Source organism: Hipposideros armiger, unplaced genomic scaffold (genome assembly GCF_001890085.2).
Source record: "Hipposideros armiger isolate ML-2016 unplaced genomic scaffold, ASM189008v1 scaffold_39, whole genome shotgun sequence".
Lineage (NCBI taxonomy): Eukaryota > Metazoa > Chordata > Mammalia > Chiroptera > Hipposideridae > Hipposideros > Hipposideros armiger.
This window is the reverse complement of record NW_017731389.1, coordinates 885,226-911,635: the sequence shown is the minus strand read 5'-3', so window position 1 is coordinate 911,635 and position 26,410 is coordinate 885,226. Positions and strand designations below refer to the sequence as shown.

Genomic DNA, 26,410 nt, shown 5'->3' with positions numbered 1-26,410 from the left:
TCTCCTCAGGTCTCTGTGTGAGGTTGATTGTACATGCTTTTGAAGGAAAGTAATTTGATAACACAGGCTCATTTTCAATCATGACAGATTGATTCTTTCTGGAGTTTCTTTCCTACCAGTGTTTGCTTCTCAGGATGAATGTGTTTTCCCACATGGTGTAAAGGCTGGTTCTTACTCTCTGAATGATTATTGCATGTTGAAAGTATGCTCTGGAGCCTATAATCTAAGGCTACCACTTGTACATACCGAGTTGGTATCTTACTTAAAGAATGAAATTTTTCATTTACCATGTTAGTCAAAATCTTGCCAGTCACCTGAAGAAAGGTGCACACTTTTTGGTGGCTAGGTTAGTTCGCTTGTGGAAAGAGCAAGATGAAACTGACTATGTGAAAACAGATGAGGAACAGGGGGACCTAGGTTCCTAGGAAGTGGTGCCAGCCCTTTGAAATGCCTCAAGTAGGAAACGTAATAGGCCAAGACCTTGGGAACACTAAGGGCAAAAAGAAGGTGGGGTGATAATTGAGCCCCGAAACTTAGATGACCAATAGGATGGCCATTTAGCCCAGCTCACTCCTTTCTATCTGGACAAGCTCTTTACCAGGCTAAAATCTGAAGGAATTCCATGTGGTATGATGAAAAGGGAACTCTGTCTCTTTTAAACATTTATTATCTTAAATAAGCTCAATAGGACTTTAAACAATCTAAAAAGTGTGAATTATCAGCCACTGCGGATGGAGATGGTTATTTTAGACTCGAGGGGTCATTCCTTCCTAAATTCAGCTCCTAGGAACAGTTCCCATAAGCAGTTCCTGCTTTTTACATCTTCTTTTCAATACCTTTTAAATGATCATCTAGTTTTTAAACAGTTTTGCACTTTTTCCTTCTCTCAAATCCCTCCAACTACTGAGGTCACTGGGTAAGATACGAGGGGCTTCTGTTATTCAAGACACTGGGGCAGACAGAGGCAATATTGTGACAGACTCTCCATTTCTAGTTAAAATCTGCCCCATTTTAACCCCAGATACATCTAGGTAGTGTAAGGCTTTCTCCTTCAAAACAACAGGATATTCTGAGGTCTTTGGCCATGGTGCCTGGAAACTGCAGGTAAACCATGTTGCTGCGAGTTCAGCATCTGAAAATAACAACTCCTAAATGTCTGAGTCCTGGGAACTGTAGAAAGTTAAGACGTTCTTAAATGGGGCAGTGGGGGAAGAAGTACCAAAGTTGAAAGTCCAAATCAGCCCTAGTCTAATATATTCACCCCAACCTATGCCTCGTCTTTCAAAAAAAAAAAGATTTTCAGCCATGGTCTCTATTCACATTGGGTTTAACTTCAACTAGCTTATTTTCAAGCATGCTTTTAACTTGGCACGGCTCTGGGAAAAATCCCATAACAGCCATCTGGGTTGGATAAAAGAGGGAGTTCTTCTATTTGATTTCTCACATTTTGTTCCTGTTTTATTTTAATGGGGAAAAAATCATTATGAAGTAACCAAATTATTGCATCATGTTAATGAAGCAGGAGAAATCTTTTCAACTCTATACTCTTTCTAAAGAATTCTATATTTGAAGGTCTTTCTGTTGTCTCAAACATGGTGTACAATGAATGTTTGGGGGAATTCACTTGAACGAATAACTAATAATGGTCAGAAAATAAAGTTCTGTTTGGGTGGTCTGAAATTCAGCAGTGTTTATTTCTTTTCAGACTCAGCAAAGATTTTTTTTCCCAGTGAAGCATATTTCAGCATTTTATGCTCTGGATTTACTTAGTGTGGTTATAATTGAAATCATTAGGCATGTTATAATTTTTCATTTTTTCTTAAAGACCAACATTAATTGTTTTATGATTCAAAGAGCCTGAAATTAAGAGATGTTGAAAAGTTGTTTATTTTTGGCCTCTGATAACTTTAAAAACAACTTTGACAAAGTACACACACTATTTTATGTTATAAGCTGTTTATTGCCATCCAGAGTTACTTGTTTGAATCTTACATCAATTCAGGCCTTAAAATTAAGAAACTGTTAAGTAAAAGCCTGTGTTTGTTTACCAGGCACAGGGTGCTAGGTCCTGAGAACATGATGATGAACAAGACAATTTTGGTCTCTATCTGTTGTTATAGTCAAATGGCAGAGGCAAATGGAACACAAACCATTTCACAAACGTGCTACAAAGAAAAGCACAATGCACAACGAGCATATATGACCTATGGAAGGGGTGGGGTAGTTAGGGAAGGCTTTCCTTTGGAAGTGAAGAAATTTTAATCATACAAGGCAAATGAATAATATGTCATAATAATAAAATATTAGTGGTTATATGTTGTATTAAACGGTGTGCTGTTAATCACCTATTCTTATCCTTTTTGGTCTTCTTTACTAATCCTTTGCATGAAAGCTTCTTGGGGTAGGAACACCTTGACATCAGGGTTTATGACGATTTCATGTCAAAAGGCTTTGTTTATAATAGGCCCTAAGTAATATTTATCAAATGAATATATCCCATATTTTTCTTTTCATCATGGAAGTATAATTTAGTACAGTTATATCATTTCACATACATGACTGTTGATATCATTGCTATTATAATAGCACACTGGTCATAGCATACAAAGAATAAATTACATAAAGATACAAATTTAAGAAAAATACTTTTGAATTAATATGCCACTACTACTATTATCCATGACTCATAAATCTGCAAGCAACATGCCTCCCCCCGGAACATGCTATTTTCCTGTATGTGTGGGGCCTGTGCATTACTCTCAATTTCTATGATGGAAATCATGAAGATTATTTTCCAGTTGCAGTTCACTGTGTGATTGTTTTATTTGTTTGGGGGTCTAAATCAGTTTCATAAAAAAATTGTCTAAGGAAGTCAATCACAGAAACTTGTTTTGTTGAAACATCTTAAAAAGAACATGATATGAGGCCCAACTTTTCTTTTGGCATCAGGTGTAGGGAAATACATACCTGTTAAATGGAGCATGGGATTTTGATAGTCAATTTAGCCTATGGGTATATTCATTTTACAGGGTTCACTCAGGCTTAAAATATCCTCTGATTCCTTTGAGAGAGTAAAGCTAATAACACCATCACGTGACTGTCTGGGTTTCTGAAATGCTAAGGTTTTATAAAAGCCTTATGGATTTTGAGTAATAATAAAGCAAGCACTGGCTTGTTAAGAAAGATAATCTCCTCTATGCACTGTATAAACCAGAATGTAATGTTAGATACTATGGTTTTATATCACAGATGATTCCATAATCATCAAAAGAACTTGCCTAATTATGAGAGTATATTCTCTTAGAAAATAAGTTAATTTTGATGTTTAAATGATTTCAAGATTCCATTTGAGGACTTTTTTATTTTATTTTAAATTAAAACATTCATGCATTTCTCTAGTCATGAAAAATATAGTGAGTAAAGTATTCCAAAATTGAAATATGACAGCCATTGCATTGTGACCACTTTTAAAAGAAGCTTATTACCAAATAATTAGGGAAAATGGTCTTTACAGTCTTGCTTGTTTGTAAGTTAGCCCAGTTCATTACTTCTTTTAATAAATATTTTGAGCGTCTATTTTGTGCCAGGTACCGTTCAACCATCAAACAACTTTCTTTATGTACTCTTCCCACCAATTTTTATGCACTTCAATCTTTGGATATCTTGGCCTCCCACTCAGGATATATTTACTTTAAACTTTATGCATATTTCTAACAAGCTTATAATTTATCTGATTTCTTGGCCTATTGAAAGTAGAAAGAGATTGCCACTGAAGTCATATTTGTACATACTGACAACACAGGTGATACCTAACACAGTCACACAAATAGAAGCCACATTTGCCAAGGGTCACAATAATAATTCAAAGTACTATTTCTCCATCTCTGCCCCAGTTTGCTACATGAAAACATCAATCCTTCCTTCCTCCAGTTTCCTCCCAAATCCTTCTGAGTCCCCTGGAGGTATCTCAATTTAAGAAGTTCTTAAAATGGTAGTCCTCTTCTCCATTTCTAGATCATTGTGGTAATATCATCCTTCACCACCAGCCATGGCACTATGACTGATGCCTACCTAATTCTGGAACTATTGCTCCCATGGCCTTGCTCTTTCAGCCTCCATAGGGAGTGCAGGTATAACCTTTCATATTAGGGTAGGCTAAGCTGCTATACTTATAACATGCAACAAAAATGCAATGACTGAAGCACTATAGAAATGTGTTTTTCTCTCACATAACAATCCAGCTTAGGTGTTCATTTCAGCAAATAATCCTTCTTTTGCAACCATTTAAGAAGAACTGGGGTTCTGCCCATCTTCAACACATAACTTCCAGGGTTGCTCTGCTCCACGCCCTCCCAGCCAGCAGAAAGAGGGGAATAGCCTGTGGGGAAGGTACACCCACTTCTCTAAAGCCTCAGCTCATAGTCTGTTGGCGAGAACTGGACACATGGCCCCACCTGCCTCCAAAGGAGAGCTGAGAAGCACTGACTGGGCCACTTCCCAGCCACAGCTCTGTTATTATGCCTTTTTATGGACAGCAAGCTTTCTTTCACCTCTGTTTCTTACTTGTTTCATTGCTCTAGACCTTAATGGCAGCCCCGCCTCTAACACCCAGAGCAGTCACATAATCTATGCCATCTCTACCCTAGGCAGCTCCTTTTCCCATCCATCTAAACAACTTCACTGAACCTCTACTGCTCTCCTCAAATCCACTTATCTCCAGCCTTAAAAGATGACCTGCCCTCCTCCTGCAAAGTAAAGATGGAAGTTCTCAATTATGACCATTTCCCCCTTCCTCCCAATACATCCGTTCTTTTCTTTCCTTCTTTCCCAGAGGAAGGTGCATTCTTCTTCTTTCTTGAACCCACTCTGCTTCCTAATCTTCTTGTCTATCTCATCTGGGATCTGGTTGCATTAAATATTTCTGCTTTCTAACAATTTGAATCTCATTATCTCCCTGGTAAAATGTGCCATTTTAAGGATGTAAAACATGCTTTCATTTGCTCATGCTACTTTTTCTTCCCCCCACTTTTTCTCTTTAAACCACATATCTTGAGAGACTAGCTTATATTTACCCATCATGTCTTTCCCTTCTATCTGCTGTCTTACTTTTTGCAGTCCCAACAAAAAGGAGCACACTAAGCTATGTGCAGACCCATATTCACTCAACAATTCATCAACATATTGTTTACTGAGCACCTTCTATGCCAGGTACAGAAGATTGAACAGCGAACAAAATAAAAGTCTTTGTTATCTTAGAGTTTATATTCTAGTAGGGAAATGAAAGGGGGGAAAAGTAAATATTTGTTACATGTGTCTATGATATAAATATGTGCCAAAGAGAAATAAGTCAGGATAAAGGAGTTATGAGAATATTGATATTTTACCCAGAGTGGTCAGGAAAGGCATCTCTGATAACTATTTGAGCAAAGACCTGAAACAGGTGAGAAAGCTGTCCACATAGGTAACAGGGGAGAGCATCTCAGAGAAGGAAGCAGCATGTCCTGAGGCCCTGAGATGGGAGCAGATCCACACACACAAGGGACAATAAAAGGTCACTGTGACTGGACTGGAACATTGGAAAGAGGAGGCTAGCTGATGAGACCACAGGGCCTTCTAGGCTGCAGTGAGAATTCTGATGGGGGCCATCAGAGGGATTTCAGCAGAGCAACGACATGATCGGGCTTCTCTTTTACAGAGATATTCTGAATACTACGTATATGCAGAATAGACTGAAAAAAAAACAGAGAGAGCAGTGAGGCTGCTGTAGGAATAATCCAGACAGGAGCGAATGGTCATCTGGGCCAGGGAGGTATCTGTGGAAGTGATGAGAAGTGATTCCCTTCTGGTTGTTCCAGAGCTAACAGGCTGAGTACGAGGAGGGCTGTGACCTCCTGCCCCTCCGGTGGGTTCCCCTCCATGCTCCACATCTCTCTGCCTTGCTTAGGGCTCAGGAGGCTGATCGCGCATACCACATCCTCTCTGGCTTCTCTTTGGTTTGGCCCATGAGCGGCTCCTCCAGATGATGTGAAGGCAAGATGAGAGTGAGATCAGAGTATTGTTCTCCTGGCTTCCTCCCTGCCCCCACCAGCTGGCTGTGACTACCTGAGACTACAGCCCTCCCCAACTGTGACCTGTTACGGATTCCAGGAAACCTCTCCCACCCCTCCCTCATTCACGCCCAGGGACAATGCCAGCTGCTGCTGTTGCTAGCTCAAGGGTGAGGTACTATCCTTTATTGATTTTCCTCAACTTTGCCCCCAACCCTATGAATAGTCACTTTAGTAAGCTTTCCTTAAATTCTTGTGATCTTGACTCATACTAGAGCTAGAGCATCTAATGTGAAAACAGCAGAACGTTTTTTATCAGTTATTTACTCATTTTTCTCCCCACTAAAATGATTAATCTTTAAGGACAGATGATGTCATATTCCTGTTTCTGCTCCCATTTGAGTGTTATGTGTATTGATGCCACCTGAGTCCTTAAGAATTGTCTCAATTATGTTTGATGTGAAAGATTAAAAGTAGGGTGTGTGTGTGTGTATGTGTGTGTGTGTGTCCGTCCATCCATCTTAGAGCTTATAAGTTTCACCTTGTTGAATAATTCAATTCCCTTGGATCAAAGAGACTTTAAGAAAAAGTTGGGTGCAACTTTCTTATTATATATTGTTCTCATGACGAAATCTAAATCACAGTTTGTCAATTTTACCAGTTTTTGAACTGGAAAGAAATACTACTTATTCACACTTTTCCAAGAACATAAATTTTTACCAATAAAGATGATACCAGTAACCTTTTTCCAGTAACTTAAATTGTGATTGTGATTTATTAAAGTTACCTGTTAATTTTATTTGCATGACATTTTAATAGGTATTATTTATATTTGGTTATGTACAGTCGTAAAATTATCAATGTGATTGTATTGGTTTTTTTAAACCAATTATTGGTTTTACTGTTGCATTTTGTTATTGATGTTCTCTGTTGATCTAAAGAATATTTTACCTTAACATATTTTTTGGGGTTTTTTTTGTTTGTTTTTTGTTTTGTTTTTAGCTGAGCCATCCTGCCAACAGTGGCAGTTCGGCTTGGGTCGGAAATCGAACCGGCGACCCTGTTGTTCAGAGCTCACTCTTGAGCAAGCTCTTAACCAACTGAACCACTCCGCCGGCCTTAGTTGTTTTTATAATTTAGTGACTTGCCCTTTTTTTCTTTCTGCCTGTCTTTCTTTCTTTCTCTTTTTTTTTTACTTTTTTGATCTTTACTTCTTTCTGTTTTTCCTTTGGGCAAAACCTTAAAACAGTAGGCTGAGAGGCCTTGAGGTATAGTTTTAATAAAAATCTTTCTGAGTAATCATTTGATGTAAAATCCAGCCAAATCCATTAATGGAAAAAAAAGAAGTAATATCTTTTCAGTTTTAACTTTTTTGTGGTTGCTCCCATGAATGATACACACACACACACACACACACACACACACACACACACACACACACTCATTGAATTCATTTAACTATTGCCTGGATTCAACTATATTTAAGGTCCATATTTCTAATACGATGGGGAGAAAATCCCTAAATTTAAGAGAAATTGTCAAAGAATTTATTCATTAAAAACAAATTAAAACCATGGAGTTTTGCTTATGTAAAATTTTAGCCAATCCTCCAGGAAAATATCCAGAGATACTCTATTGATTGGATAATTTGTTGATGGTGTTTTAACTAAAAAAGGATTGCCTTCTTTTTCTTCTTTTTTTTTTTTAACATTACTAAATATTCTCATAACCTAAATATATGTTTTGCTTTTTTAGAGATAAACACTATATGCTTTAAAGCAGTTCCTTATTTTGTGAATTTAAAAGTTAATTTGATAGCTTCATGTGAAAGCTGAGTTAAGTGCTTGACTTTACTGAAGTGGGGAGTGCTTTTGCAATCTATGGGATGTGGAACAGCTCTGATCCATTCAAGAACCAGTCTTTCAGGGAGTGTCACCAGTTACTATCATACAGCCCTTTTCACCTTTACTCAACTCTATTAACAGGCAAATTATGACTCTTTGTGGAGTAGTATTGATTGTTGTTTTCCATTTGGGAGATCACAACCAAAATTATGGCTGTGAAATAATGAAAATGTGAAATAATGAAAACTAACAAGCTTTGACTTCAGTAGTTTTATTTTTCTGTGAATTTCCTAAACTTTCTATTAGAGAGACACTTTAATTAAGCCTCCACTCTCCCCAGAAAGAAGGTGATGATGTTTACACTGAAATCTCTTTGCTGAGTACAGGAGAGGGAGAGAGAATTGAAAAGACTTTTCTGATGGCAGCCACTTGTTTGAAAAGCTGCCTCCTTAAGCCTTCAAGGGAGACTGTGCCTCCTTCAGCCATTTCCCAGCTCAGTGACCTTGTGCAACTTACTTATTTTGGCCCTTAATAAAATGAAAGGAGTTTACCATAATATTTATTTTTCAAACTCTGCCCCATGGAGCGCTAGGGTTTCTTGGAGTCTCCTCCAGAGTCCTATGGGAGGACCAACCAGACCAATTTCTCTTGTCATTGTTTACAGTTTTTTTCAATAAAGGGTTGTATAGTTCAAAAAAGCTTGATCACCTCCCGAGTCCCTTCTAGCTCTATAAAAGTATATTGTTCTATTTGCAGTACTAAATTAGTGTTTGTTGGAAAGGCTAAGTGAATGAACTCATATGAGAGCATCATTTTCCTTTGAGAAAAGAGGAGTAGAGAGAAAATACACATAGAATTTTAGCCCTGGAAAACAATCCCTGTACTAGGAAAAATGCTTGGAATTGGCAGTGGTGTGGGATTTAAGAGAACATATGAAAAGTGAAAAACTGAAGAGAACATTTGTTCTGTTATTTTTTTTCAACTTGAGATAATAACCTTATAAATCAATTTCCTTATATGTCAGATATAGATATTGTGCCCTATTATTTGCTTTGGACAATTTTTTTAAGCTTTTAGGAGTATCCATAAATTAGAATAAATTGGTATTATTCATGTTTCACAATACATTGCTTCAAAATGTACTTTGAAAATGGCTATTTTTAATTGATTTGGCCATGTAAATAGAAAACTGTTAAAGCTACTTGAGTTATAGTTTCATATTGTTTGTGGGATAGCTAAACAAGTATCTGTATTAAAACTAAATAGATAGGGAGGGTCCAAGAGAAGAAAAAACTAAATATGTCAATTTTCTATCTATCTATAGAGATCTGTTTTTACTTTCTCTTTTTTTTTTTTTTGGTCACCTTACTGGGATAAGAACAAGGGATGTAGTAGTTATTCTTGGACCTCACATTCAGCAATTCCTCAATTGTTTTTTTCTACATGATATAATTATTAATAGCACCAATTCCATAGGCAGCTTGGATTCAAATTCTGGCTAAATGACCTTGAGCAAGTCATATATATATACCTTTCTTTGCCATGGTTTCATTATCTATAGTGGAAATAATTATGTTTCGTACCTCATAATGTTGTAGGGAGTAAGTGAATTATTACATGTGATGCACTTAGTACAGCTCCTAGCCCATAGTTGGCATGGCTTTGTGTATTATTGTTATAATATTGCTCAGAAGAGCAGAGATTTTAATCCTTAATGAAAATCCAACCTACTTGGGAGAGAAGAGACTCTATGTACTCCAGCCAGTGCAAAGGTATAAATTTAAGGGAATGAGATCATGGAAGATTAACCTGGCTGCATTCTGTGAAAAAAGATTGGTACAAAGAAACACCAGTCTCAGGGACCAGTTAGGATGCTCTGTTCCAGGCAAGAGGTAAAAATGTCCTGAAGTACTGGATTAGTTCATTCAGACTATTATATAACAAAAAGACCATAGACTGGGTGGTTTATAAACAACAGAAAATAATTTCTTGCAGTTCTGGAGACTGGGAAGTCTGACATCAAGGTGCTGGCAGATCTGGTCTCTGGTGAGGAACTGCTTCCTTGCTCATAGATGACCGTGTCCTCATGCCCGAAGGGGACAGAGAGCTCTCTGGGGTCCCTTTTAGAACGACACTAATCCCATTCGTGAGGGCCCTTACTTTCATGATCTAATCACCTCTCAATAGCCCCACCTCATTTGAGATTAGGAATTTGACGTATAAATTTTGAGGGGACACAAACATTCAGTCTATTGCAGCTATTATTACGCTACTGGAATAGAAGAAGGAAAAGAAAGTGTGAGAGGTGACAGCCTTGTATGTAGGGGAAGAGAAAGTAGGCGCTAACCTTAAACTTTCAAACTACATGACTAGCATTATGGATATAACAAACCTAGGACTGTTCTTTGGTTTCTGAACAGTTTCTATATATGGAGAAAATAAGGAATGCAAAATTTTAAAACCTAATAAAGATTAAATGTGGTCATAGCATATTATACTATATTATTTACATAATAGTTAAGTAGCTAATAGTCTTCCAAAAGAAGTGTACAGATAAAAATGAGATCTTTTAAATAACTTTCCTTCTGTTAAGAAAACTATATCCTATTTTTCCAATTCTTTCATTCAGATCCTTACATTACATTGGATCAGGCCCAGAGATTTATAATTCTTTGATTTTTGTATCCCAAGACTGTCGATACAGTGATGTGAGAAACTCAAACATAAAACCTGTTGAAAATTAAACTATCGCCTTCTGCATTTGATCCAAATCTAGAAATATATGTAATTACTAAGAGTTGCAGATAATTTTAGTCTATTATTTCATAAGTATTTTTATTATTTCCAGGTTCGATGGATGATGTACTGGATTGTTTTTGCTCTCTATACTGTGATTGAAACAGTAGCAGATCTAACAGTTGCTTGGTAAGTTCTAGTATTGAGAAAGGGCCAGACTATAGACTCGTTATCAGGTATCTTGAGTTCTTATCCTGTTCTTGATGTTAGCTAAGTGAATTTCATCAAGTTTCCTATTATCGAGTGTCTCATTTGCTTCATCTGGTTTCCCCAAAAGCACATCACTTTCCTTATAGTCGCCCTCAAATAAAGGCAGCTCATTCTTTTCCCCCATGTGCCACTCCCTGCCCACCAGCCACACACTTGTAGTGTCTTGGAATAGAGGAACTTGGTTCTCATTATTCTTTTTCCACACTGAAGACTTCAGGCTGTTTTTCTTTATCACTTTCTGAATGACTTCTCTTTTAAAGCGCACAGCATTTGGTTTTAGCACTCCCTCCCCATCCTTGAAACTTGCATCTGCATTCAAACTGGATGACATCACCGTCCTGGAGGACACCCACTGACCACCAGCTAGCTCCTGGCTGCTCCATTCCAAACAGCTGAGGCAAAATTAAACCATGTTTATATCCTCAAGGGTTTGACGTTTTACCAAGAGCAAATACTTAATGGGACAACGTGAACCTCTCTGTGCTGTGTTTCAGTGGTGCATTTCCATCTAAGCCTTGCCATCACTTGGAGAAATCCCCCTTTCAAAAGTTTAAACTTACTACCTTGCGAGTCCCTTCAGCCTAAGTAAGCCCAACAACTCCTCTTCTTTGCTTCTTTACCCAGGCTAGCTACTAAATGAGCTGAAAAAAAATCCATCAGTTGCTCATATAGGTATCTATTTGAAGCTCACCATTGCTTTTTTCTTGCTTTTCGTCAGGTGCTGCTTCCATTCCCGCCTGTATCTGTTTCAGACATTTACTGTTCTCTCCTTAAACCATCTTTCTGACTTTGCTGTTCTTATCATATTCTCACATTGGATTGCTAGGCGAAAAGAGAGTAGTCATCAAACTTAAATGTTCTTAACACCCTGCCCTTATTTATGAACTTCTCTGTACTGTATCTTCCTCCATCTTTCTCTTCCTGTTTCTGTTCCAAAGCTCATTCATTTGCCTGTTATGTTTTTGGGAGAGGGTTTTCTGTTTGTTTGTTTGTTTGTTTGTTTTTTAAATGGCAGAAACCATGTTAGGTCTCTTAAGTTTCGAAGTTCTCTTTTTAAAGACTTCCCACTTTTTTCTGATTACAAATGTAGCATGCATTATTGAAAACTAAACAACGTAGGAAAAGTTTGCCACAAACAGTGAGAGTCCGGAAATTCCTCTGTGATTGCACTGTGGCAGAGACCTTTTGTTGACTACACCAGTCATTCCTTACCGCCTGACACCCGTCTGCCTTTTCAGAAGAGCCCAGATTTGTTCAATTATTGGGAATCTTAGTGCTTCTTGGACCACAGGATGCTGACCCCCTCCTGCTATACCAGTTAACTTTTGCTATGGTAACAAACAACCCTAAAAGCACAATGGGTTAGAAAAACAAACATTTTATTTCTTGCTCAAGTCTCATGAGGGCAAATGGTCAGCTGCTGCTTTGCTGGGCTTAGCTATTTTAAGTGTCTTTTCTTTTCAGGACCAAGGCCAAAGAAGCACTTGTTCTCGTGACAAAAAGCAAAAGTTCAAAGCAAGAGGTTGGGGGTGTTAGGGTGAGGGAGTCAAAGGGCACTTAAATCTTCTCCTTGCATGTGACATATGTCACACTCATATTCTGTTTGGGAAAGCAGGTCACATGGTTAAAACCACAGTCATTGCTTGGGGAAGTGGACTCAGCCTACAAGGAAGGCACTGCAAAGTCATGTGAAAAAGGACATGGGTATCGAACCCTAATTGCCAGCCAACCATCTTGGGAATTCCATTCCCCCTTGCAAATGAACAGCTTAGGTCTGCAGAGTGCGAGATTCTGGCCAGTGAGATTCAGGGGGCGGAGGGAGATTTCTGGGAGTTCTGAGAAAGTGAAGATGTGTGTATGGGGTAACACTGTGCACTGGAAGCTTACACATGTGAGCCCTGGTGCTTAGAGGTGTGTCAGGTCCTGCATGACAGTTGGGCTCTGCAGACAGAGTGGGCATCTCTTACTGCTCTGGTTAAATGCTGCTCATGCCCTCTCTGAACTGCTGTTGTCAGTTGGTGGCTTCCCTGTGCTTGCTTAAACTGAAGGTGTGAATCTCTGTGGGGATCAGGTTCTTCCTTCATGAGCTGATCTATAGTTAAGAAGATTAATTCATTGATTCAAATACAATCGTTTCCCTGATCACTCACTTTTACATTAAAAACTTAATACAGTGAATGAATGTTTTAAAAAGTTGTTTTGTGTTTCATTGTCTGTAGTTTATCTTCACCGGCATTTTTTTTTCAAAATTTGTCTTGTTAGGTTCCCCTTGTACTATGAACTTAAGATTGCTTTTGTCATATGGCTGCTCTCTCCCTATACCAAAGGAGCAAGTTTACTATATAGAAAATTCCTTCATCCACTTCTGTCTTCAAAGGAAAGGGTAAGATATATAAATTATCTCCACAAATCATGTTAGGAATGTGTATTATCAGGTGCTTTATGCTATAAAACTAATGAAATGATTATATTATGGGGGGAATCCTATTTTTTGGATTCTTGACACTATATTTGAGTAAAATCAATGTCTATGGGTTTGGGTTTTTTTTTTTCCAGGAGATTGATGATTATATTGTACAGGCAAAGGAACGAGGCTATGAGACGATGGTCAACTTTGGACGGCAAGGTTTAAACTTAGCAGCTACTGCTGCTGTCACTGCAGCAGTGAAGGTAATTTTTTGTTTATATTTTTTATCCAATGGCACATTAAGTCAGCGGATAAAGTAGAGTGGCTTTCTATTTCAGATCATTATAAAATATGGCAGAATTTTGCTTTCTGTTTATGTTTATTTTTATAATACTGCAATGAAAAATTAGATAATTTAGAAGAATTTGAACACATGCTTTCTATAACTACTCAATATTTTGAAACTCATAATTGATTACAAAATGAGAGCTAGTTAACAAATAAAACATACTGGAAAATGTCATTTTGTCATAATTTTCCTACTTTATAACCTTAAAATAGCTTGAGTAAATCACCTTTAGTAAAGATGACCATTCTTTCTTTCTCTGTCTATGGTGTTCTCTCTCTCGGTGGCACTATCTTGGTAGGATTTCTGGCTTACTTCTGCACCCCTACTTCAACCAATTTGAGGTAACTGATTATTCAAAATAAGGCATGAAAAAATTCTGTTCTTAAAACCTGAGATTTTACTTAGCCAATACTAATGTCATGTGTTGTGTTTTGCAAGCCAAGTTATCAAATGAATGCCTCCTGTGAAAATTTGCATTGTGACTTTTGGATTTCTTTGCATGTAGTAATTAGTGTGGTTTATTTTAAATACCATAAAATAATTGATTTTGGTGTGTAGTATATGGAAACAAAACAGAGTTCAGACCCAAAAAGTGCTGAGCGTGACTTTCTAAATAACCACTGTCAATTTACTTAACTTCCGTATTCCTTAGTTGCTTGATGAATAAATTGAGAATACTATACCTGTTTGTGAGAGCATATATAAAAGCACAGTGCTTGCCAAAGTATAGTAGGAGTCCAATAAACATTATATCATGTGTCTCTCTCAATTCAAGGGGAAGTTTGAATTTGTTGCTATTAAGTTAAATTGAGACTAAATGGTATTGTAGCTTTAAGCTTTTTCAACTTAGTTATCTCGAACTAAAACAATGCTGTGAAAATAAATAGTCTAATTAAGCGGTCAATTTATATAATAGCAATGGTGAAGGGATGGAAAATGTCAAATGGAATTCCCAGAATGAGCCTTCTCTTTTCAGAGTGATCTTTGGCTCAAGAATCATCATTATTATGATCCACGAGATAAAATATTTACATTCTATACTAGAAATGTTACATTGAGGAGTAAGTGGAAACTTATTCACTATGTAGCACTAATCATGTAAGACAACTGTATTATTAATGACTGTTAATTACCAGCACTTTATTATAGTTTGCCTATTATTGGCTTTTGAAGGCTTTTTATCAGTATAGACACAAACAAATACTAAAATAGCAAAATTTTCAGCTTACTTAAGGACTATTTTCCATTTCAGAAGTAAATTTGCTTTTTATTTCTTAAAAAAATGCATTCCTGATTTCCATATTTACTAAAAAAAAAAGTCATCCAAGAGATCCAACGTTCAACAACTAGGAAGTCTTACCAAAAGAACAGATGTAATTATTGAAGAAATAATACAATAATATTTTCCAGAACTGAAGGACATGAATCTGCAGGTTGAAAGGGCCCACACAGTACCCAGCAGAATGAATGAAAAAAGGGCTGACTCTAAGCAGACCACTCTCAAGCAAGGTCATTGCAATATTCCCAAACACCAGAGATAAGGAAGGAATTCTTAAAGATTCCAAAGATAAAAAGTATGTCACATTCAAATGATCTAGAAGCAGAAAGGCATTAATTTCTAAATAGTGACAATGGAAGCTTGGATGGAAGACTGCGGCCATCCATGATACTACAGTGATTTTCACCCTCAAAATCTGAAATGGTCAAGCTCTCTGTCGTGTGTCAGCTCTAGAATAAATCTTTTATTGATTTATTTTTCCTATAGACATGCGTAGTCACAAAATTTACCTCCTGTGCCTCCTATGTCAGGGTAGATGTGCTCTGCCAAAGTTAGGGAATAATCCACGAAAAAGGGATCTGGGAGGCAGGGTATCCAACCCAGAAGAGAGGTGACAGGAGTTCCCGGAATGAACACTATACCGCAAGTCCAGAACACAACCAGCCAAAATGGGATGTGATGAGCAAAGGGTGCCAGGACAGGTGTCTCTGAGGAACATATGGAGATGAGAGTATCTGATCGGTTTAATCCTGTGCAGGAATAATACTTATCAGTCAGCATGTGCTGTGAATAACCAGAAAACAGACCGGCTGTAGATGGCCGCGACCACACTGCAGCTGCACCTCAGCCCTGAGCACCGTGAAAAATGTAGTGGAGACAATGTGAAGAGGGAGAGCACAGGCCAAATAAGCAAATGGGATAAGAAGAAAAAGGGATCATTGTAACTCTGGAAAAAGTTACAATATACAAGAAAGGAAATATAATAATGAAACATGACTGGGCTCAGCAGTGACTAAAATAGCATTTACATGGTAATCATGAGAATACTGACTATAGTTTGGACATCTGTGATTTTGCTCTATTGGGAGGATGAAGGAAGGAGAAAAGGAGGTGGAAGTGGACTAAAATCCTCATCTGCCATATAGTAAGGTCGAGGGTTTAAAATGGTTGCCTGCAGGGGGATGGAGAGGAGAAGGGGACCAATTATTGCTTTCTTTTACAAAATCTAGTGTTATTTGACTTTACAAAATACGTGTATTTATTTATACCTGAAAGAAGATGCTTTCTGAATTTTTCATATTTAAAAGCATCATTCAACATGATTCTATGGTGAAAAACTAAAAATTGAATTTCAACTTGAAAAATTGATATTTTAGAACATTATTTTTGGAAACAGGAGCATACAAGTCCCATTTTCTTGTCCTCACTTTAACACTTAAACATAGTTTATAATTCTACGTTGTGAGACACCTTCCCATGTATCGTGACTATTCTATGGGATATTTATTTTATTTTGACTTATGTTGACTACTTCCAAACTCTATGTGGGAAATCAGAAACCTCCACCATATTATCTTAAATGTATTCATTCCCTCTTCATTTATTTTTATTTTACACTTTGGTGCCATCAATATTTAGCATCCTACATATTCAACATCTATTTATTTAATTCCTGCACTATGGCAGGTGCTGGACATGTACAGTGAACAAGATGGATATGATCTCTACCCTGTATATTCACTAACTGAAAATTATCTCATCATTAGCTGCTAAGACCCTCCCCTTAACCCACCATTATCAAAAGAAGCATTATCTCACAGAAATACTTTTCTGTAGAAGGCTATATAAAGAACGATCCTATACCTATATTTCTCTTTTTTCTTTGTGATTGTTTTTATTTATATATTTAACAACTTAGAACCACCTCCCCACTTCAAAGGCAGAAAACAGAACATAAACGTCATCTAAGTTACCACTGCAACAAAGAAACAAACACATATCCCATAATTTGAATTCATTTTGGAACTTGCCCTTCTTTGTGACGTCATGACCCGATGTGATCTAGCCATTCTCAACATGAGCACAGGAAGGTTGACGTCAGCCATCCTGGATTTTATTCATTAAAAATGCTTGTTAAATATGCTCAACATAACATAACATTAACAAGTATTTGCCACTAGTTGTATGTACTGTGCCTATTTTAAAGTAGGTGAAAGTTTCATCTCTGGAGATGTCAAAGAAAGGCACTGTGATGGAAGAATCACTGAACCAGACACTTCCTACCAAGGAATAAATTGAAACTGAAATACAAAATAGGTCAAGTTTGAGGAGAAACTGGAAGAGAGCCAGTAGCAAGACATGAGAATTATTTAAAATTTTTACAATATGTAGTTTGTTAAAAATATCTCTCAGGCTAAACCTAATTGGACTCTTGGTGTGACCTTTAAAAATTGGTAATGCCCCTGACTACATTTCCCAGGTTGAACCACCTGAGCATATTAAAGATGAAAACAAGAATCTAATAAGAACATTTATTACGCCATAAAGCAATTTTCTGAAACTGTTACTCTGTTCTATGACCTCATTACCAGGCATCTGTTCACAAGGTCAGTGTACAAGTTTATTTTGGCTGAGCAAAGCATAAACATGTGAAGGACCTTCAAGGATTTTGCTGAGGATGTTCAACGTTGCGTAGCTTTTCACATGAGACATGCAGGTGGCTTTTGTGCCGACGAGCAACACTACTGCCAAATGAAGGACAGGCAAAGCAAAGGACTGTTAATCATATTAACCATTTCTTAGAATTTTTGTCTGGCAGCCTTTTCTTGGTGAATTTTTTAACAGGTATTATTTTAAAAATCAGTTATCACAGAAATTAGAGCCTTACAGGTAAAATTGATGAAATCTAATTGACTAATCTAATTTAAATGATTAAATAAAAAATCCTGACATCTTGCTGTCTGGTTTTTGTTTTTTTTAACAATTTTTTTTTAAAGATTTTATTGGGGAATTGGGGAACAGAACAGTGTTGGGGAATCGGGGGACAGAACAGTGTTGGGGAATCAGGGAAGGGGAACAGACAAGTTGCTGGCCTTTTGTTCTTCAGTCTAGTTGTGGAGGACGTCGCTTAACTGGCCCATGTTGGTATTATCATTGTGCTCTTCTTAGGTGAGGCAGATGGGTCGCCGGTCATTGGACGGCCGCTCACTACAGCCCACTGCAGCCTACGCACCGGCAACCAGCAACTCATGGCAACCCAGCTCCAGGTCGAGCTGTTGTTCACCATCTTAGCTGTAGAGGGCGCAGCATCACTGGCCCATGTGGGATCTGAACCGGCAGCCCTGCTGCTCACAGCTCACACTCCCAAGCCAACTTTTAACCAACGAGTTACTCAGCCGGCCCCTTGCTGTCTGTTTTAGTAGCTTTCTGTTTATGAAAGGATTTGAGGGTATTTAGCTGCTTGTCATCATCCATTTTAAATAGAAAACAGTGGAAAAGAAAGGTCGTACTATTTTCCTATAGTCTAGGAAGCATAATGTTATAATGAGCATTGAATTCTATAGCAGTCAAGTTATCTGCTTTTTTTTTTTTTTTTTTTTAAGCTCAGATCCTGCCGTGAATTAGCCATGAGATTTTGGGCAAATCCTCTTCCCTGAGTTCACTAAGTATAATTTTTTTACATGTAAAACAAAGGGGTGAAGCGTGACTTCTAAAACCCCTTATATCTCTAAGAGTGGTTCTCAGTGGGGTTGATTTTGCCATCTAAGGGACATTTGGCAATGTCTGGAGACATTTTGGGTTGTCACAACTGAGGGAGGGCGAGGGTGCTGCTACCAGTGTCTAGGGGTAGAGGCCAGGGATGCTACTTAATATCTGACAATGCACGGGACGGCTTCCCCCACAACAAAAAATTATCCAGCCCAAAATAGCAGTAGTGCTGAGTTGAGAAACCCTGCTCTAAAAGTGTAATGAGTCAGAAAAACCTCAAAGAGTGTATAATTATGTACAGGTAGTTTTGGTGGTAGATAATGAATAATCTTTCTTTTGTATATTTTTCTGTTACAAATGTTCTTTGATAAATACATATTGCTTTCATCTTCAAAACACTAAAATATATTATTCACGTAATGTAAATGCCGTCAATTCTATTCTGAGCTTGATCAGATTAGTTGTTGAATGTCCACAGAGAAAAGAGATTTCCCTAAAAACTGGAACTAGCCTTATCTGCAATGACAATGTAATATGTCAAGGATCAACAGAAATAGAGCTTAATCGTTCTTTTTATTGAACAATATAGTAAGACTTATTCTGGAAGAGATTGTTTATATGCTTGTAAGATTATAAAGCATTACTGATTATGTTTCTAAATTCTCAGTAAAAAATGTGAAGAGAATAGACTGAAGATTTTAAACAAAGATACTGATAAGCACAGTAAATTCCCCTTAACACAAAATATAGTAATCTTAATGTACTATTTAACCAGGAAATGAAGTTATTTCAACAAAGGCAGAATTGTTTGGATGTAAAACAGTTTGAATTAGTCTTGCATACAGGGTCCCTTTTTTACAAATGCCAACCATGGACCTGGATACTTGAGTAGACATTCAAGATGTCCTAGTGCCCTTGGACGTAAATGGGCAATGTGTGGGGACAACTCAGCTGAAGAATCCTTCCCAGAGCTTCACTGGGCTAGATCTGGGCCCAGCCCTGCCACCCAGTCAGCCCCTGTAGTGTTCTCAGTTTCTTTTTTTTTAAAAGATTTTATTGGGAAATTGGGGGAGGGGAATAGACAAGTTGCTGTCCTTTTGTTCTTCAGTCTAGTTGTGGAGGACATCGCTTCACTGGCCCATGTTGGTATCATCATTGCGCTCTTCCTGAATGAGGCAGATGGGTCGCCGGCCTCTGGATGGCTGCTCACGGCGGCTCTTGGCAGCTCATACCAGCTGCCGGCCACTCATGCTGGCAGCCGTCCATACACGGTAGCTTATGGCAACCCACTGCAGCACGGGCTGAAGCCTACACCGTCACTGGCAACTCACGGCAGCCCAACTCTAGGTTGAGCTGTTGTTCACCATCTTAGCTGTAGAGGGCAGTGTCACTGGCCCTCATGTGGGATCCGAACCCCGGCCCTGCTGCTCAGAGCTAGTATTCTAAGCCAGCTCTTAACCAACACGCCACTCAGCCGGCCCTCTCAGTTCCTTAAATGGATGTCCTGGGCCCATCCAAATTCAAACCCTGAGAACTTTGAGCCACTGAAGGGTTTAGGAACACTTCTGCTAAAGATGATCAATTTTAATGTAAAATATTCTACGTTATTAAGAATAATGAATACTTCTTAATTACTTTGACTTTTACATTCTTATAATATTTCTGTTACTTCCTCTTTGATTTTTAGGATTAATTTAACATACACAGTGTACATATAATTATGCAGAGAATAGGATGTAAAATTGTGGGATATAGCATATCCTTATGGATGGTAACTCTCTTCCTCCTTATCAAGTAAGGCTGCTGTTTCCACACATACTTTCTTCCTCGACTAGAACCTTTCTTAATTTTTCTTTCACTTTTGGTTTAATATTATATAAACCAAATAGAAGAAAATAAATAAAGCATTACTGTTTAAACAAAACCTCAATACCTTTTAACTTTGTTGACAAGTAACTATTGTGGGGAGCAGGCTGTGAGCTGACAGGGTCTTCACAGCCTGTGGAACAGTTCAGGGAACGTTCCACCCCCACTGATCCAAGAAGAGAAAAGAATAGCTGAAGCCACAGGAGCTTCTGCAAAGTGCGTAACAAAATGTAACCTGCTTGTGCACTTAGAGAAATGCATAACAGGATGTAACTTAACTAATGTCTAACCCGATAAACAGACCCCCTGAAGCTGCTTACTGCTCTCTGCAGCTGCTTGCTCTATATAAGCTTTCTGCAAAAAAATAAACGAGGCCATTGCTCTGCCATCAGCGTCAGTGGACCGCCTTTTTTCTCTGTGTTTATCTTTTCTAATCTCCCACCCAGTCCACTCGGGTAGCTTCGGTTGACGAGCAGGTCTCGACAAACTATAATGCCCTACTTGTGCCCTCAAAATAGAGAAATAGTTTTTCTTTTAATCCAAGTAAGGGATTATATATAGGAAGTGAGTTGGAAATGGATTAGAAATGTTTATTATGCATCACGATACAATTAAAACTTCACTATGCCACCTAGGACTAATTTTTTAATATTAAAGAAATTGTTGGAAAAAAATCACCCATCCCATCTGCCTAAACATTATACCGTTTTCATTTTTGCATATTTTCCCTTGTCTATTTATAATCATACTGCATACTTGTAGTCCTATCATGCATATGATTTAGAATTCTGAGGAAGATAGGTGGTTATTGCCACTTAACATTTTATTACCAACATAATTCCTTTATTAATGGACTTTTTATGCTGAAGATAGAAAAATTAGAATAGGTCTGCATTTAGATGTGATTATTTTATAATTACACCTCTCCTTTAAAGTGGTCACATTGGATACTTAAAATTTGTACATTAATTCTCTCTTCCTATATTAGCTCTATTCTGGGCCCATAAGAAAATATACAGTGGAAAATCTGATGTTTCGAGGTGATAATTGCTATTGAAGTGCTGGGGTTCCTCAAAGAGGGTATACAGCCCCTTTTTGCTTTTCCTGGCCTTTCTTGAAACCTTGAGGGGATTAACAATACTTAAGGCTATAGGGTTGGTTACTCAAGAACTACATTAAGATCTGTGTAAATAGATCACCCAGATACCTCAGGGTTGGTCCTTGCTCACCTTTAATTTGAACCTGACACAGACCTCTGATGGATGATGTAATCTACCCATGTGAATACCCATGACTATATGGGTAGTTTGCTATTTAACCTTGCTATGTAAATGCCAGTGTTTGCATTAAAACAAGTTGCTGTCTATGGAGAGCTCTCTACCAGTCAAGAATAATGAAAAAGAAGAGGCATAAAAAGAGTATTTGGTTTAATTTGACATGCTTATATCAGTACTACAAGTACATGAGGAGAATAGAAGAAACCTAAGATTTGTCTATCACATCTAGTTTCTTAAAATCTTGCTCTGGAGACAAAATATACACAGCACAACAGTAGAACTAACAGTAATGTGTGAGTTCATTTGTGAGGTATGTCCTAAGAAATTAGCTGATTATACTTTTTAAAGATACCAAAGTCTGGACTGATTTAATGGCACTTGGACTCATTTGCATTGTGAGATGAACTTTGAGTGGGAGGGTTTGGGAGTTAACAGCCAGCCTTGGAAATTGTACCCTAGTCTAGTAAAGGGCATCATGGATGTGTATGCTATTTATCGTTTATTTATCTGGAGGTGAAAAGAATTTCCGAGAGGGGGCACAGAAATACAAAGGTGAGATAAAGAAAATGACAATTCTGAGAAAACAAGGCATCTGTTTTTTCAGATGAGCACTGGTCACTTCCTTTTAGTGTGTATCTGAAATCTTTTGTCACCCATTTGTTTAATAAGTGAATGAAACCTGATAAACAGGAAGAAAGTATAATGAATTAAACCTTTCCAAGAATGTTTACCGATGTGTGAAACCCAGTTATTTTTATTGAGAGTATAGACCCTTTAATTAAATAATTCCTTTCCAAAGTTGAAAAAAAATGTGATAGGAGTACAAAGCTCACACGGGGTGATGGCGTTTGGTTTCGACATAATATATCACTACCTCAGAGTAGCTGAATCAAGACCTATTTCTTCAGGGTAGAATACATGTTAGCAGTAGTGTTTGAATGTTTGTAATGCTGAAGGCTTTAAAATTTAGAGATAAACCATTATGGATGAGTTTCTATGCTAACTTTATAACTAGAGGCAATCATAAATTGGCATGTGTGAGAAGAAGAAATAAGTGTAAAAAAACCATTAGAAGAATCGCTTCTAATACAGCTATAAATAAGAAGTGAGTCATCTGTATGCTACGCAAATTTTTGAGTAAATTTAGAAATTATTTTTTTCTCTTTACAACGCTTTATACCTTGAGAGAAAATCTAATTATGTCTGAAAAGTTCAGAAATGTTACTTTAAAAGCTGTGCAGTGATGAAAATCATTGAGCTTTCTGTGGTAATAGCAGTATTCTTTGTCTGCGTTGTCCATTACAGTAGCCACTGGCCACATGTGGCTGTTGAGCATGTGAAATGTGGCTATTGCCATTAAAGAACTGAATTCCTGGTTTATTTAATTTTAGTTAATTTAAATTTAAATACCCACATGTGCTCAGCCTACCATATTGTTAAAGCTTTAAAATGACTTCGTAGTAGAAGTAGATATGCCTAGCCAGATAGTGAATTCAGTAACTGAATATTGCTTTGCATCCAAGGTTCTTTGGCTCTCCAATGTATTTACGCTGTTCTAGGTAGAGTCGTTACCACTCCTGACTTAGTTTGGCTTAAAACAGTCTCTCTTTTACTTTAAAAAGCTCTTCTTAACTCATAAACTTAAGCTCCAAGTGCCAGTTTTAGGAAAAGAGCAAAATTATGGATGCTGTTTACTCTGAGGGTAAGTTCATGATACACTTTTTACACTTGAATATTATTGATAAATATAAACTTGAAATGTTTGAGGATAGAATGTACTGATGTCTACGACGCACTTTGAAATGCATTAAAAATGGTTTGATGGATGGATAAATGCTATATATGTGATAAAGAAAATATAACAAAATGTAAGTGATTATGGGTATCTATACTTTTTTCAACTTTTCTGAAAGTTTCATAATACAGAGAATAAGCTTCATGATCGAATGTCGGGGGAAAGTTCAATAGAAGCGTATTAAATATTTTAAAGTGTATTTCTTGTTTTGGATCTATCACTTCTCTGTTAAATAGAGCCAAGGGGCAATAACTGAGCGGTTACGGAGCTTCAGTATGCACGACCTAACAGCTATCCAAGGGGATGAGCATGTGGGACAAAGACCGTACCAACCTCTACCGGACACAAAAAGGAAAAGTAAGCCAGCCTCCAGTGAATCAGGTGTGCTTGTTGGTTTTAATATATCATTAATCACAAGTGAGATTTTTGAGACAAGATGGGTACAAAAATAATACCTGATAACTGATTTGGTAGACAAAATTTACTTTTAAGCTTATATTTTTTAGTTTCACACTTAACTGTAGTTCTTTTTCTCTAAATGATCCCTAGATCAAGTTAGTGCTTGCCTTTTGTTGACTTTGGAGAATAATCCAACTAAGAAGGTAGCGAAAGCTTTTTGTGCTGCCGTGAATGTTTAGTGGGTGTAGTTACCGCCACCTCCCCACCACCAGTACTAGTTCTGACCTGTGGTCAACACTCTTTCTACTTAAACTACTTAGTGACATCTAAATACTTTTATAGTTAGACATTCTTTAGTATAAGTGCTGTGAACAAATAAGGATATTGACTCACAAGATAAAAAGTTTTAAGTGGGTGACAAAAGGTGACTCATTTTGAAAACAGGATAACTCCAATGGAAAATGTGTTGAAATTACATGTATTCTAGTTCAAGAACTAACTTGTAGGTATATTGTGACATAAATCATGAGCATGCCATAGTTGATGTGTTCTAAACTTTAATAAATAATTATCTTAGAAACATACACAGAAGTAAAAAGACATAGTTCCTTAGTCATTTTATCACATACAACAAAATTTAGTTCAAGGCTCCGCTGAGAACTAAGATCTTCAGGAAATGTCTTATTAATGTATTATTAAGTCCATAAGGTACAGGGCTATTTTTTTTTATTTTAATTTTTTTCTTTTTAGCTAAAAGTTTTCTTTTGAGGGAAATTGAAAAGAATCCTTTATAATTAAAACCAATTTGAAAAATAAAATAGCAGACCCTTCTTACAGAGGGAAAAATAGTGAACTTTCTTTTAAGTTCTCTCTAGAATAAATAACTTTACAAAAATTGGTAGCTATTATCTAAGAGATACTAATTAAGCATTGGTCATGGATTAAGGTAGTAAGATCTTTAAGAATGAGGAACCATTGAACTTTGAATCATCATTCTTAATACATAAATAATATAAAAGTAGTTCCTAATATAGGCGTTTTTTTAATGTGCATTTAAAACTTAGGTACACTAATTTTGATTATGGGGTCGGCTGTATGTATTTTATTGATTTTTGACCAGATATCTGAGTCCTTTATCAACAGTTTATTCATAATTATATCCTACAATTGTTTAACAATTATATTCCAATTATGAGATGAAAACGATTATAAATAGGGAAGTCCTTAACACTATTTTTATGGTACTCATCTATTTGAAATGGTGTGACTAAAATATTTTAAGATAGGAGGTGCTATTTAGTTCTTTCGTTAGAGTTCAATCCACAGAATTAAAATAACTAAAGATTTATAAAAATATGAAGTGGGAGCAGTACAAGAAAGGTACTTGTTCAGTTATGAAATTAGAATCATAATAAGCATTACTCTGCCAAGCTTTCCTACAGAATAGTATATAGTCTGAGCTTTTCTTCCTTAAGGAAAAAATTTAAACAAAACTTTCTCTCTTGACAATATTTTTAATTACGTAGTATGTTTCCAGGAGAGGAATAGGTGAAGAGAAGTTAATAATAGGGTAGATAGACACAAGTCCAGATATACATGGAAATTGATAAAATGAGAACTGGGGCCTTTCAGATTAGTAAGGGAAAGGCAAATTAATAAACGGTTGTTAGGATAACTGCTAGACTTAGAAGGTAGGATAGGGGATTAGGTTATACCTCTACCTCAAACCTTTGATCAAAATAATTCTTAAAAGATTTAAGACAGAAATGTAAGAAATTAAACAATATAGTAGTAAATTCCTGTGTATATTTTTATACTCCTGGGATAGATCAAACTTTTTAAGCATCACATCAAAACCAGAAAACAAAGGGAAAAGTTTGAGAGATTTTTCTATATTAAAAAAAAATAAAAATAAAACTACCATATAAAGGAAAGAGAAAACTCCACAGATAAAAAGGGCAAACTACAAGAAATAGTCTCACTAGATGTTACAGACAAAGGGTTCAGATTTTAACAATCTACAAAGCCAATTATTGTCAATTCTACCAAAGAATAGAGCTCACCAATTAATGCATGAAAAACAAATTTAGCCTCACAGATAGTCAAAGAAGTAATAAATTAAAATAGTAATAATAATAATTTTTGCTCACTAGGTTGTCAAAAAAAATTTTTTAATAGTGCTCTATTTTGTAACTATTCCAGTTGTCTATTGCTGCGTAACAAACCACTTCCAAACAGTGGTTTAAAAAAATCACGGTCATTTATGTATTTTGCTCATGAATCTGGGGATGACCTGGCTCAGTGAGGCAGTTCTTGCTCAGGGACTTATGCAGCTACAGTCAGACAGCAGCTGGGTCTGGAGTCAATCTCAAATCCTTCTTCCTTCATATGTCTGGTGTTTGAGCTGGAAAAGTAAAACAACTAGTGGCTAAA

At 37.0% G+C, this 26,410-nt stretch overlaps 1 protein-coding gene across 2 annotated transcripts in view; it reads left to right on the top strand.

Moving 5' to 3' along the window:
• The window catches only part of REEP3 (receptor accessory protein 3), an 84,945-nt gene that overhangs the window by 48,626 nt on the left and 9,909 nt on the right, over nt 1–26,410 (top strand). Inside the window, exons 3-6 of one of the 2 annotated variants that reach the window (XM_019638384.1) lie at nt 10,740–10,816; nt 13,160–13,280; nt 13,454–13,567; nt 23,815–23,935. In XM_019638384.1, coding sequence (XP_019493929.1) covers nt 10,740–10,816; nt 13,160–13,280; nt 13,454–13,567; nt 23,815–23,935 — 433 coding nt within the window. Of the gene's footprint in view, nt 1–10,739; nt 10,817–13,159; nt 13,281–13,453; nt 13,568–23,814; nt 23,960–26,410 lie in introns of both variants that reach the window. The other variant, XM_019638383.1, reaches the window with a different exon arrangement.